At 40.9% G+C, this 13,320-nt stretch overlaps 1 protein-coding gene across 2 annotated transcripts in view; it reads left to right on the forward strand.

Moving 5' to 3' along the window:
• Mme (membrane metalloendopeptidase) overlaps positions 1-13,320 on the forward strand; it is a 76,027-nt gene that overhangs the window by 4,442 nt on the left and 58,265 nt on the right. For both annotated transcript variants that reach the window (XM_005344054.2, XM_005344053.3), the window contains exons 2-3: positions 203-372; positions 1,052-1,087. In XM_005344054.2, the coding sequence (XP_005344111.1) occupies positions 213-372; positions 1,052-1,087 (196 nt within the window). In that variant the 5' untranslated portion in view covers positions 203-212. The remainder of the gene's footprint in view (positions 1-202; positions 373-1,051; positions 1,088-13,320) is intronic.

Here is a 13,320-nt window from a genome sequence, read left to right on the forward strand (position 1 = left end):
CAATCAATCTCACACGTATGTATATTCCTTATATTTGTTGCTTTCAGCTTTACTATTTTGACTTTCAACAAAGGTTTTCTTTCTAATTTAAAATAAGTTGACCTTTTACTTTTCTTTAACCACATTAACTATATGCATATATAGATATATACATATGCTTTTTATATCTACTTATGTGCTTTTATATATGTATATTTTACAGATTTTAGGTGATGGGAAGATCAGAAAGTCAGATGGATATAACTGATATCAATACTCCAAAGCCAAAGAAGAAACAGCGATGGACTCCACTGGAGATCAGCCTCTCTGTCCTTGTCTTGCTCCTGACTATCATAGCTGTGACCATGATCGCCCTTTATGCAACCTATGATGGTGAGGGTCTCCCCCCCCACACACACACAGAAATGAATGCAAAAGGGAATAAAGCCTTCCTCATACGCATTTACCGTTTACCTGGATGATTCACAGATTCACCTAGAAGATGCAGCCTTCGTGTGTCAAACAACGAACTTAGAATACAGAACAGTGTCCTTGTGTGTGAGCTGAGTTATTAATTGCCAAGCACATTCAGTATTTTCATGAGTATGAGACCTGTACAATTTTATTTGATTAAAATATATAGTATTTTATGTCAAACGTTAGTAATAGCCATGGATCACTTTCTATTGTCATTGAAATTCTAAAAGGCTCCATGGGAGTCTGAGAAGTCTAATTTGAGTCTTGGAAGTTTTTCCACAATGGGGATTAGTAAAGATTGGCTCTTTAATGGAAAACATGATTACAGAATGATGAATGAAGCGTTCAGCTATTTTAATTTAATATTCCCTGAGTTTAGTTGGTGAATGGGGTATAATAGCACACCTTTTCTTTGTAACCATCTTTAAATTGAGCATTTCCTTTTTGGTCTTCTGTTAGTTTTTGCCTAGTAAAAATAGAATATAATAGTTAATGGTCCATTTATTTAATCGGCAGAATTTTTTACTAACAAAAGGTAAATATAAACTATAAAATTTTATTACCAATACTTATACATCTACTCTCCTTTTTCTAGATGGAATTTGTAAATCATCAGACTGCATAAAATCGGGTAAGAAACTGTTTTTTTTTCATCTAGTAGGTGGCACTTAAAAGCAAATACTAACGGAGATGTCTACTTTTCCTCTGCTCGTACGCATGCTCATTAAACGTAACTCAGCAAACACCAGGACACCTTTAAATAGCTAATAAATCAACTAAAAAACATGGAGAAAACCATTAGTATTCTGAGATGATGACAAATTATGTTTTATGGAGCTTACTAGGTAGTTAGAGAAAGAGAAGAGCCCCTGAATGGTGAGCTTGTGAGTAAGTTCAAGACATTAGAAGGGTATGAAGAGAAAAGAATGGCAGGTTGTTCGTGAGAGGATTAAGAAAAGAATGACATGGACACAGAGAGAGAGAGAGAGAGAGAGAGAGAGAAAAGAGAGAGAGAGGAAGTGAAGATGTGAGAAGGACCTTGGAGTGAGATAGGATTTTGGAGCAAAAAAAAAGTATAGAAGAGAAAAGTGTAAATAAGAAGAAAGAAAAAAAGAACAAATCATGTCGGCTAGGGATGCAACCTGTTGGTAGAGCATCTGACATGGACAGCCTTGGTCTTAAGCTATAACCTTAAAAAATGGAAAGAAAGGAAAAATAGTGTTCTTGGAAAGCAGTAAAAAAGCTACTTGATAGATAGGAGCACTTCACACAAAGCTTTGGAAACCTATCGGTAGGCTTCATGGTGATAAAGGAGAAATAAGACCTTCCCTGGATGGTTGAGTGGTTGGGCTACAGCTGAGGGATGATTTTGAGTGGGTTGAGTGAGAAACGATCACGTGAGAGGGGAGAGCAAGCGGAAGCTGCCCCAATAAGGCCGGCATGAGCTGCAGAGCTTGGCCTGGGGTGAAACCCAGTGGGGCTGAGCCAGCAGTGAGTGAATCGGTTGAGGCAACTGAACGAGACGAGGGATATGGATGAGCCGAAGTGGTACCGTGTAAAATCCAAAGGAACCAGGAGTTTTTGAGGATGACACCATCCTGGTGCCCACCAGCACAGAAGCAAAAAGGGCAAATTTGAGCTGCGTGTTCTAAGCCAGGCCTAACCTCCAACTGGGGTGGCAGAAATGGGGCCTGAGGAGCAGGTGTTTGGTTTGGAGCCTCTCCGTTTATAGGTAACAGTAGAAACCTTGGAACTCTCCAAGTTTCCAAAAGAAGAAAAGAAGGGGGCAAAGACTGGATTTAAGAAGACATTTGTAATAAGAGGAGAAGGAAAATAAAAGAGAGAGAACAGAAACATGTGTAGCTATTTAAGTCACAACCAGCCCTGTGTTGTCAGAAAAGAAAGGTTCTTGACCCTTCTGCAAGAAGGAAGATGCATCTGGGTGCAGCACCCTGAGATCTGCTCTTTAACCTTTGGCAGTTGGCTATAGTCCTATCTGATTTTCTGTTATTCTTTAAACCGTGTACGATAATGATAGGAAATTACCTTGGGGTTCTAGGCTGTGCTCCAAAGTGCTGAGTGCGTGCCCTTCGGCTGTCTGCGTTGCTTTTTAAATAGATATTTTGTTCTAGGCCTCCATTGTGATAGTCGTGCAACCTCCATCATGATATTTGACATAGGAATCTTAAGAAAGACTTGGTTGTAGATTGGATTATAGCCATTTGCTGTTCAACTCAACAGTGTGCACTTTACTGTCCAGTGGTTTTAATCTGAAACAAAAATGTCTTTATTCCCCAGGGAAATGACTCTACAGACACACTGCTTGAGAGACGCCTAGGGTCACTGCAGTAAAGTTAATATGAGCTGCAGTTGCTAAAGTTACCATTTCCTCCTTCTCCGGTCCTCCTCTTCTCTCTCTCTCCCTCCTCCCTCCTTCCTCCCCTCCCTTCCTCCATCTCTCTCTCTCTTAGAAATCATGTCTGTCACTGAAAAGACAAGTCTCTTTAGACTTTAGAAGTGGTTGCAAATAAAAAAAAACACTACAGAAAATATTTGTCTGAGGAAAGTAACACAGAAGAATGATGAGGGCAGAATAGGCAAAGAGAAGAAATATGGGGAAAATATGTTGAAAAAGTAGCACATCCTAATTGCAGTTCTATAGTCACTTTAAATGACTGGGAACATTCCAACCCAAGCACAGAAATTCTCAAGAATTGGAGAAGTAGGTGTGATGCTTACTTTAATTGAAAGTGGGTTCCAACTTTCTCTCCGTGGACAGGAACTTCCTGGCAAGTGTCCTTTAAGGAAAAGAAGGGATACCACACTGAGGCAAAAACTGCAGTCGATGGGTCTTATATATTTTGGGTCTGGGCATCTGTGATTTTATAATATATATAAAGTAATATTTGCAATGCATTCTTTAATTTGCTTCTATATGAGTTCATGGTGTTGGCCAGACCTCAATAAAATAAACAGCATGCAACAAGTAACAAGTAGAGGCAAGGCTGGGAACTGTAGTATAAAAGTATGTCACTTATCATTTTTGAGACATTTACCAGACAAATGTTAGAGACACAGAGCTTGTATGTGGTTCTTTAGACTTATGTAATTTTAAATTCTGAAACAGACTTTTTTTTTGTACTGTAACCTTCCTAACTCAAAAGATTTCCCCAAATCGTATGCTTCAAATCAAAGTGTCTGAACCTCATCATTGCTGACATTTTGGGATGGGTAACTCTTCACAGAGGATGCTGGCATTATAAAATGCTTAGCAGCAGCCCCAGTTTCTAGTTACTAGCTCAGAAGCAAGTAGGTTATTCCATCCCGTTGCAGCAACCAAAAAATGTCTTTGTATGTTATCAAATGTCCTTTAAAGGGAGCATCACTTTGATAGGCTAGCATTGCTTTAAAGAACCTGAGGTACCAGGATTTTCATCTTGTAAGGCAAAATAATGCCCTCCAATGGTGCCCATACCTTATTCCTTAGATATTCCTTATGCATCGCTTTATATGCTCACAGAGACTTTGAAAAAGCAAAGTGGGGTGTGTGTGTGTGTGTGTGTGTGTGTGTGTGTGTGTGTGTGTGTGTGTGTGTGTATACACTAGGGAGTTTGAAGTGGAAAGATGACCCAGTATGATTTGGTTGTGTAATTACAAGCATCAGTACCACCACGGAAGCAGCAGAAGCGGAGACCTCAGTGGTACAACCATAGTATGCTCCCACTGGAAACTGTAAAGCAGAGTGAGGGGTTGTCCCCAGAGCATACTGGAGAACCTTAACTCCTCAGGTCCTTTATAGAGTTTTGATGTCTAGAGTTCTAAGATAGTAAATCTGAGCTGTTACTATTTTATCTCCTTCTTACAGGTGAACATACTTGGCTAGACTCCAATCTGGACAGTGTTTTTGGAGGTCGCTAGTTTGTTTCCCAACCACTCTGACTCAAAATAATCACACAGAAACTATATTGTTTGCAATACTGTTTGGCCAATAGCTTAAGCATATCGCTGGCTAACTCTAGCCATCAATGCAGTTCAGAAGAGAGAACTCCTTCTCTTATACAGGTTTATACTGCTCAGTTGCTAAGGAACCTTGAGCAAAAGGTCTGGGGAGCAGGAAGACCCAGATAAAACACAAGGAAAGATAGGCTACGATCCGGACCATTCTTTTACTTCATTTCTGTACTTACCATGCAAATTTTGATGAGTATTTAATTACCTCCACGAAGAAGGGGGATGTTCTATCCACTTGAAATATTTAACACAGTGAGATAATGAATAATTCACATTCTGATTTAATTATCATTTTTGTATAACTTGACCTATAACCCTGAAGCAAAATGAATCTTCTACTGTGTGGTCACTTCTATAATTGCCAGATGGTAATAATGCCCCAGATAAAGTATCTTAGGACCAACAGTTTTCTGGCAGCAACAGGGCATCTCTATTCACTGAAGACTTTCGTCTCTGTCATCTGCCCATTAACACAGTGAAGACTCTATGAAGAGAAATGGCAGAAGTTTATTAATACCAGAAGGGCAGCCTGACTCTTAGGGTTTGCAAGTCCTGTACCAACCTTTAAGGGCAGATGAAGCTGTTTTATTATGAGTTCGAAAAAATTCTGCAGGCACTAAGAGCACCAAAGAAGGGTATCTTGGAGAAAAAAAAAAACAAGCCTTTACTGATTTCAATGTAGCATGCAGAAACTTTCAGAGATTTTCTTGATCTAGTACTGAAGGCAATTTTGAGGTTATGCTTCCTTAAAATGTGTCCAGTCAAAACTAGCACCTACCAATTAAATCCTTTCCAAGAAAGGGAGCAAATATTTCCCCTCTCCTCTCCTCCCCCTCTTTCACACACACACACACACACACACACACACACACACACACACCTCTTCTGTGGGAAAAGTAAAACTCTAGTGTTCCATAACTGTGTATGTGTAACCAAGGGATGGAAAGTGTAGGTAAGTTAAATTAATCATTTAGTGTGTGAGGGGGAGTGGTGCCCGGTAGGCTTCTTTAGACTTCAAATGCAGGTTTCAAAGCTATAAAAAATGTGTATTTGTACAGTCGCTGAATGGAAACTGTAGTCAATAATATTATGAGAGTCCTGAGAGTCCTGGTTTATAAACACTGAGAAAGAGTAAAGAGAGAGACACAGACAGATTCGAGTGCTGTTTAAGGATGGGTCCTGCTTTGTCTTACTCAGCAAAAAGTAATCTGGTGCTCTTTACCAACCATTTTGTCTGATGTGCAACTCAAGGTCATCAAATTAGTGCATTATTTGAGAGATGTTGAAAATATAACATTAAAAAGAAAAAGAATAAGAAGAAAACTGCCCAACTCCTTAAGTCCTATAAATTGTCATTCTTTAAGACCATTTAGCAAAGGAGAAGGGAGGAGGTGCTGGTATTTTGATTCTGTTCTTATACTGATTGAAATCGGGAATCTCATATTCTCTCTCTTTTAAAATGTCTTTTAAAACATCTTTCGCCACACCTGCTAAAATTCTCCAGAAAGAGAATAAATGCTTTCTCCAAATGTGAGAGAAATGCACATTTAAGGACTTATTTATTGTGAGAATCGGGCTCACTGCAAAAGATAAGCTAGAAAATATAGTTTAGCGACTCTTACTGCTTGGCTACCTATGCGCAAAACAGTGATGCTTTGATCAATGACGGAGCACCTATACAGCATAAACACGTGTACATGCTATAACAATACATTGCTTTGTAACATCATAGCCATCTTAGTTTGTGTGAATATGCCGTTTGGTGTCTTCAAAATCATCTAAAGATGTGTCCCTTGGAATGAGTTCATTGTTCAGTGTCTGACTACACTAGGATTGTGCTGATGAGAAGTCTCTGGAAACCCAACTAGGGAGTTAAAATTATTTCAGGATCAGGTACTGGAGGCGTGGTTGCCATCTCCTGAGATTTGACTTATGGATATATGTGACCATCTGTTCCAGTGATCTGATGCACATTAGATTAGTAGGTCTACATAGAGCAGCCAGCCTCCAGTGATCCAGCCACCAAGGATTGTCCTCTGGAGACAGGACCTTGCTAATACATGACGCAAAAGGCCCATTTTCAACTTCATCGCTCGAAGTTCGTCAGATTGGTTTTAACCTGTAATTATAGGCTTCTTTGTATTAACTGGTTTCTTTGGTATTTTTCCTATCTTTAACTTTTCTTTCTCATCAAACAAATAGGAATTTATTTCACACATCTCTGAAATGCTACTGTCATAGTTTCTGCCAATTCAATACAAACCCAGATGTTTATAAGAGGAAGGACTCTTAACTTTGGAACTGCCTCCATCAGATTAGCCTGTAAGCATGACTCTGGGGTATTTTCTATTGCTGAGTGCTGTGACAGGGCCAAACCCACTGTGGGCAGGTGGGCCTGAAACCTAACTGAGGAAGGCCAGGGAAACAAGCCAGAAAACAGCACTCTCTACTTCGAGCTCCTACCCTGGCTGGCCTCAATGATGGGCTGTAACTTGTAAGTCAATAAGCCCTCTCCTCCCCAAGTTAGTTTTGGCCATGGCGTTTTATTGCAGCAACGGAAATCAAACCAGGACTCCCACTTTGATTATGAGTTGATGCATAGTTTAGGATCAACACCAATTAAAAATCAGATGAAAAGAATCAATTCCGGGAAGAGATATGTGCAGGAGACGTTGACTTTTTTGTTTTAAAAGAGATGTAAGCGTCATGAATAATTAAGGCACATTCATTTGAAAGCTTCCTGCCTTCTTTTTCCACTAAGAAACTTCTAGCAGCAGAGAGCTGGCATGTAAGTTTTGGCCACATCCTGTGTTATTGTGTGCGATCTTAATTAAGTCATTTTAGGCTTGCTGTATTTCATTTCCCTTATCTACAAGACTGAAATTGAAAAGGCATCCTATTACAGTGAGAAAGCAAAGACAAACGACAGCCCATTCCATACTGCTCATCTTCCAGGAAGAAGCACCATGGCTATATGCTCAGGTGTATCTCATTTAATATCTTATTTCAGAAAAATTACAAATGTGGCGTTTAAATATTTTTATTGAAAAGCAAACAAAACTATTTTTCAATAAAAGTTGTGGCAGTAGGAACACATACACAGCAACAAACGCACATAAAACCAGGGAAAAATAAGAGAGGCTGATTTTAGATGCTCTAAGATTAAAAACATATTATCCTTTCTTGCCATTGCTTTATTTTTTTTATTGTCACACTCTATCTTACACAGGGAGTGACAATTTAGGTTTTGGCTAGGTTAAAAAATGAGCTCAACCAGAAATGGACACTTAAATCTACTTCCTATAAAAGAAAAAAAAAAGCAAAACCTCCCAATAGCCACAGCCTCATTCAAAAACCTAGCTACTCTATGCTTGTCCGTCTAACCCTTAATGCTAGCTCTTCCCTCACCTCTGATTATATTCAATGCAGAAGACAGAGGCGGGAGGAAGTGACCATATCCTTTCTTCAGAGTTAGGTGCTTGGACAAGGCACACCACCGTCAGCTGGAAACCTTCAAAAATGCTCATTCCCAGGCCATGCCCTGTTGAATTCGCAGTTGGGATGTTAGCAAATTTTTAGGGTGTTTGTCTGTGCATAGAAGTCCAAAAAAAAAAACAAAAACAGAATCATGATTTTCAACTATGGCAGCTTAGTGGAATAATTTGAGAAGCCTTTAAAACATGCTGAGATAGCGATGCACACACACTCACGTACTCTGGTTTACTGTTCTCTAAGTGAGAAGGGAAAGCAACTGAAGTTTGTACATGATGTTAGTGTGCACAGAAATCGCCTAGACATTTACATTTTTCCAAAAAAAAAGGTATATCATAATAAGGTGAAGGCAAAGATTTACCCAGAGGAGGGAATAACTTTTCAATGAGCAAGAACTTGGGAAGACCAGCGAACTCAAAGTCTATCTGGAGGGCTATCTCACAGAAGAGAATGAGGGAGAACTTGACATAACCAAGGCACTGAGAGAATCCATTTAGATCCATTTAGATTTATAGGGTGTGTGTAGTAATGGGGTGAGATGGAGACCAACAGGGAAGTGTTGAATGTTGGTATTGGCTAGGGAGGCGAGCATCAGCTGTATCACATAGTCCATGTTAAAGTGCTGGGGACTCCTGTCTGCCGCAATGGGAAATCAGAGAATTGTAAGTTTTAAATGATGCATGCCACGTGATTTGGGTTGCTGAGGGATCGCGGTATATTTTGTTCTAGCAAAAGACTAGCTAAAGGCAGGAGCTAAGCCTCCCACACTTATCTGGATGAGGATCATGGTTGCCTAGTTATGAGGTTCCAATATTCGAGGTTCATTGGGTTGGGTATGTTTGTTGAATGTTTTGTAGAATTCATTTCATAGAGTGCACAGACAAACAGGCGGTACAAAAGAAATGAAGGTTAAAAAAAATAATGATAGGTAAATCCATCCACCGAGCCAGGAAGAGCTAATTAAGAGGTGGGACAGATTATAGGCAGGCATTTACCTTGGGGCCATTTAAATTTGAGGTGCTTGTAACTGGTAGTAGAGTTCAAGGAGCTGGGGCTGAAGAGAAAGTCATCAGCCCACGTCAATACGGTTGAGATGCCCAGAAGAGGGTAGAGAAGGGAGCCGGAATGGCATGGTATAAAGTAACACATTTGGAAATGAAAAGAAAAAAAAACCCCAAAAACCAAAACTCTTTCAATAGAGACTGAGAATCGAATAATCATAAAGGGTGACAGCCATCCATCCAAGTGAGAGGTCACCCAAGCACGTGAAAAAGCAGATGTCCGAGTTAGAGTGACCATTGGGATTGAAAAGCGCTGAGCAGCAGCATGAGATAACACGAAAGCAGAGGGAACAGGACGGGGATTCTGGTGGAAGATGGAGAGATGATCTCCATTGTCTAGTAAAAGATTATGGGGAATGCGGCCAGCAGTCCTCTTAGACAGAGGGGCTCTCTCTCCTCTTGCTCTGCCTTCCTCTGTTACTGGGCATTGGAATCAGCGATGGTTTGAGAGACTGCACCCGCGGAACTCGAAGCACAGGAGACCGAGTGGTCACTGCTTCACAGTTTTGCACGCGAAGAGGACAAATCTACTCCCAGAAGGCAGCTGGAGTGGACGTAGAGAGAGCAGGACCCTGGAAAAAGCCAACAGACGCATCGCCGTACTGTGAAAATACACTAATGTAGAATAAAGGTGATAATCAGGAGTGTTCCGAAACTCAAGAACTCCTTAGCCGCATCGAGACAGTTGTTCACACGTCCCCGATGCCAGGTGCAGAGGCAGGTGTGGAAGAGCCGACTGCAGGGAGGGCGCCAAAGTCTTTAATGAGCAGAAATGACTGTCTCGGGACGTGGGATGACAGACAAGTAGGCGAGGCTGGGATGATTGGATGGCTGAAGCCTCAATAAGTGCCGGGGAGAAGCGCGGATGCCGATTTGGCACCGTGATAACAGAAAGCTGGTTTGACCTGTTGACGATGAATACTGCTGCACAGAGAGCGCACGGGAGAGAGGGCTACAGGGAAAGCCATTTTGCTGGAGCCAGAGAGCTAGAAGGAGCCTTCTGGGAGCAGGCTTAGGACTTCATACCCTCACACTTTCTTGGAGAAACCCACTTCCAAAATGCTTTTCTGGTTGTATTTTCTGTCACAAGCCAAGCCCCTCTTCCATTTAGTGGTGAGTTTGTGGGAGATAACTTTCTGAAGGGAGAGAAGCGTTGCTGATTATGACTAAGGGGTGAGGACATGCGTACCACATGATCCGTTCATACAGATCAGGGGTTTGGTCACACGCTGCCACAGGTGATGATGTCACTCAAAAGCATAAACAACATGTCCAGGGGCTATCTGGCAGGCCTCCCGCCTGACATATTGTTATGGGACTCTGGGATAGTAGACTTATTAAGGATTCGTTTAAATTTATCTTTCTGTACTCTACACAAAAACTCAAAATTAATTGGAAAGTTATTAAAGTGTTTGCTTAAACATTTCTCGAAGGTGTGATCTTTCTTCAGAATTTCAAAAACAAGTGTTGCATCTCAGAAGTGGGGTTGCCCTTCTCTCCCCGCCCCCATTCCTCAACCCTGGAGCCTGTTTACAGTATCTTAGCTGTGAGGCTAATGAAGGGGTAAGAGTCACAGTGCCAGCTAGCTGATCAGGAAGCCCAGCTGAAAGGAACTATCAGGTAACCACTAGCAAACACCACCATTTCCTTCTTCTTTGAGGCTGAATAAAACCCCATTGTGTTTCTTTATCCAGTCCTCTGTTGATGGAAACCTAGGCTGATTCTGTATGGGCTATTGCACATGGCCCTGCAGCCAGTGCGGGTGTGCAGGTATCAAGACCAAGTGCTGAGTGAGATTCCTCAGGACACATTTCCAGAGCTGGCATAGCTGTGCTGGGTGGTACTTCTTTTTCGGTATTTGAAGAGCATGCATGATCATTGTGCTGATGTACATCCCACCAGTACTGGATAAGAATTCTTTCTTCTACATCTTCGCCAGCGTCTGTTGCCATTTGTTTTCTTAATAATAGCTGTTCTGAAGGGAGGAGACGGGATCTCAATGTATTTTCGAACTGGATCTCCTTGATGGCTATGATATAAGGATTTTATATGTTTATTGGCCATTTGTACTTTACTTTGTGAGAACTGTCTGTCTCTTCCATATAGCCACTATTTATTAGATTGTTTAATTTTGTTGTCATTTTGTTGAGTTCTTTATATTTTAAGAAATGTCAATCTCTGTCAAATGTGTATTTGGCAGGCTTTTCCTCTGTGTTATAAATTGTCTCCACTCAATTGTTTCCTTTGTCAGACAGACGTTTTCTTGATACCATGTAAATCCCATCTGTAGCTTCTTGAAATTCTTTCTTGAGCTACTAAAGTTCTTTCTAGAAAGCCATTACCTGTGCCTTATTATAGAGTTTTCCCTTAACACCTTCAGAATTGCAAAAAGGAAGAGAAAGGTGCAGGACAGAGGAGATTATATCCCTAGGTCCCTTTCATTCCCTAGGTCCCATGTGCAGCTGTCAGCAAACCCTGCACTTGGGTGTCTTGGTCCCTGGCACCTCTAAGCACTTGCTGTCGTTTGTCCCCTTTCCAAGGAGATAGTGAGTCTCACTCCTCAGACCAGATTCCCACTGTATAGAACATCACACAGTTCTCACTGAAAACACTGCCCTCTAGTTAGAGCAAAAGGAATTCTTACAGATTTCTCAAATTGCCCAAAACTTATACTCAGACTGATGATCAAGTCATTACTTACAAACATTTTCCCTGTTATGGGAGGCTGCTCGTTCACTCCCAGCTGCCCAAACTCGACATAACCACACAGAAACTGTAGTAATTAAATCACTGCTTGGCCTATTAGCTTATGCATATTTCTAGCTAACTCTTACATCTTAAATTAACCCATTTCTATTATTTTATATTTTACCATGAGACTTATGGCCTACAGGCAAGCTTTTAGCTGATGGCTTATGTCTTTTTCCTCTGGCAGCTACATGGCTTCTCCCTGACTCTACTGTCTTTCTCCCAGAATTCAGTTTAGTTTTCCTGCCTAGCTCTATTCTGTTTAGCCACGGGCTGAAACAGCTTCTTTTTTCATTAACCAATAAAAGCAACACATATACAAAAGGACTTCCCACATCATTTTCCCCAAGATCTGTTAAGTCCTTTGACTTAATTTTCTGGCATAATGAATTTATTTAGATTAAATTTGGATGCTTTTGGTACCTTTGCTATTCTGAAGCTAAATGAGCTCATTATTCCAAAAACACATGTATAGAGCAATTAACAATTCTGTTAATTGAAATCCAAGTATCAAAATAGCAACAATATGTGTGACTGAGAAATTTATTTTAATCATATTTCATTGACTCTAATAATGTAATATACACATAGTCGTGAACACAACTGTGAATTTCGGGAAAGAGTGTAAATAATATTCCGGAACAAGGCTCTGATAATGTGCTGAAAAGAAATGACACAAGCTAAATCTTGAAAGACAGTTTAATAAATTTATCCATTTTCAAAGTAACTGTTGTCAAACTTGGAATACTACACACCAGCTAAGGTAATGACACAAAGACATCGAAGAGAAATGGAAAGTTGACATTGTGGCAATATTCCATCTGGGACCTAAGGGCAGGCTCAGCCTCCCTGTAGCCTGGTACTCACTGGGACCAGGCTCAGTGACTCCGTGGCTCCCCGTCCAGTCAGCCCTATACTAGCTGATCTGCCTTTGACCTCTGCTCCCATCCTTGTTCCCAGCCTGGTCCCTGAGGGCTTCACTCCCTCCTCATTTCCCAGTTCCAGCCAGTGAGTTTCTGCTGCTTCTCTGTCCTGAGCGACTGAGTCTACCCGCTCCTCACCTCATAACCTTTTCCGGGGTTAAGGAGCTGCTGGTCCTCACTTCTTCTGGCTGCTCTCTGCTCACTCCTAGGCCTGCTTTTTTCTGTTGCTCTCGGTGAGGAGCTTCCTCCACCACTGATCACTTCCAATTTGTCTAAAACAGTATTCCGTGTCACCGGATGGGTCTGACGCAATCTCTCTGAGCCCCATTTATATAAATGGCAAACATTTAACTTGGGGAAGGGTTCCTTCATGGGGAGGAACAGTTTCTGTGTACTCCAGCACAGAAAGCCAAGCTCTTGTCAGTCCCTCAACTAACTGCCAGTCCATCTATGAATTTTAAAATCTTGAAGAAGGGGAGGAATCAATTTTGCCTTATTAAATAAATAAAAACCTAATTTTGTTTAAAAGTTAAAAGTTTTCAGATAGTGTCTCTTCAACTAAAAGTCGTTTTCTATTTGACATTGCTTTATGCATGTGTGGATTTTAGTTTACAAACAAGTGGGGACCA

Source organism: Microtus ochrogaster, chromosome 1, assembly GCF_000317375.1.
Source record: "Microtus ochrogaster isolate Prairie Vole_2 chromosome 1, MicOch1.0, whole genome shotgun sequence".
Lineage (NCBI taxonomy): Eukaryota > Metazoa > Chordata > Mammalia > Rodentia > Cricetidae > Microtus > Microtus ochrogaster.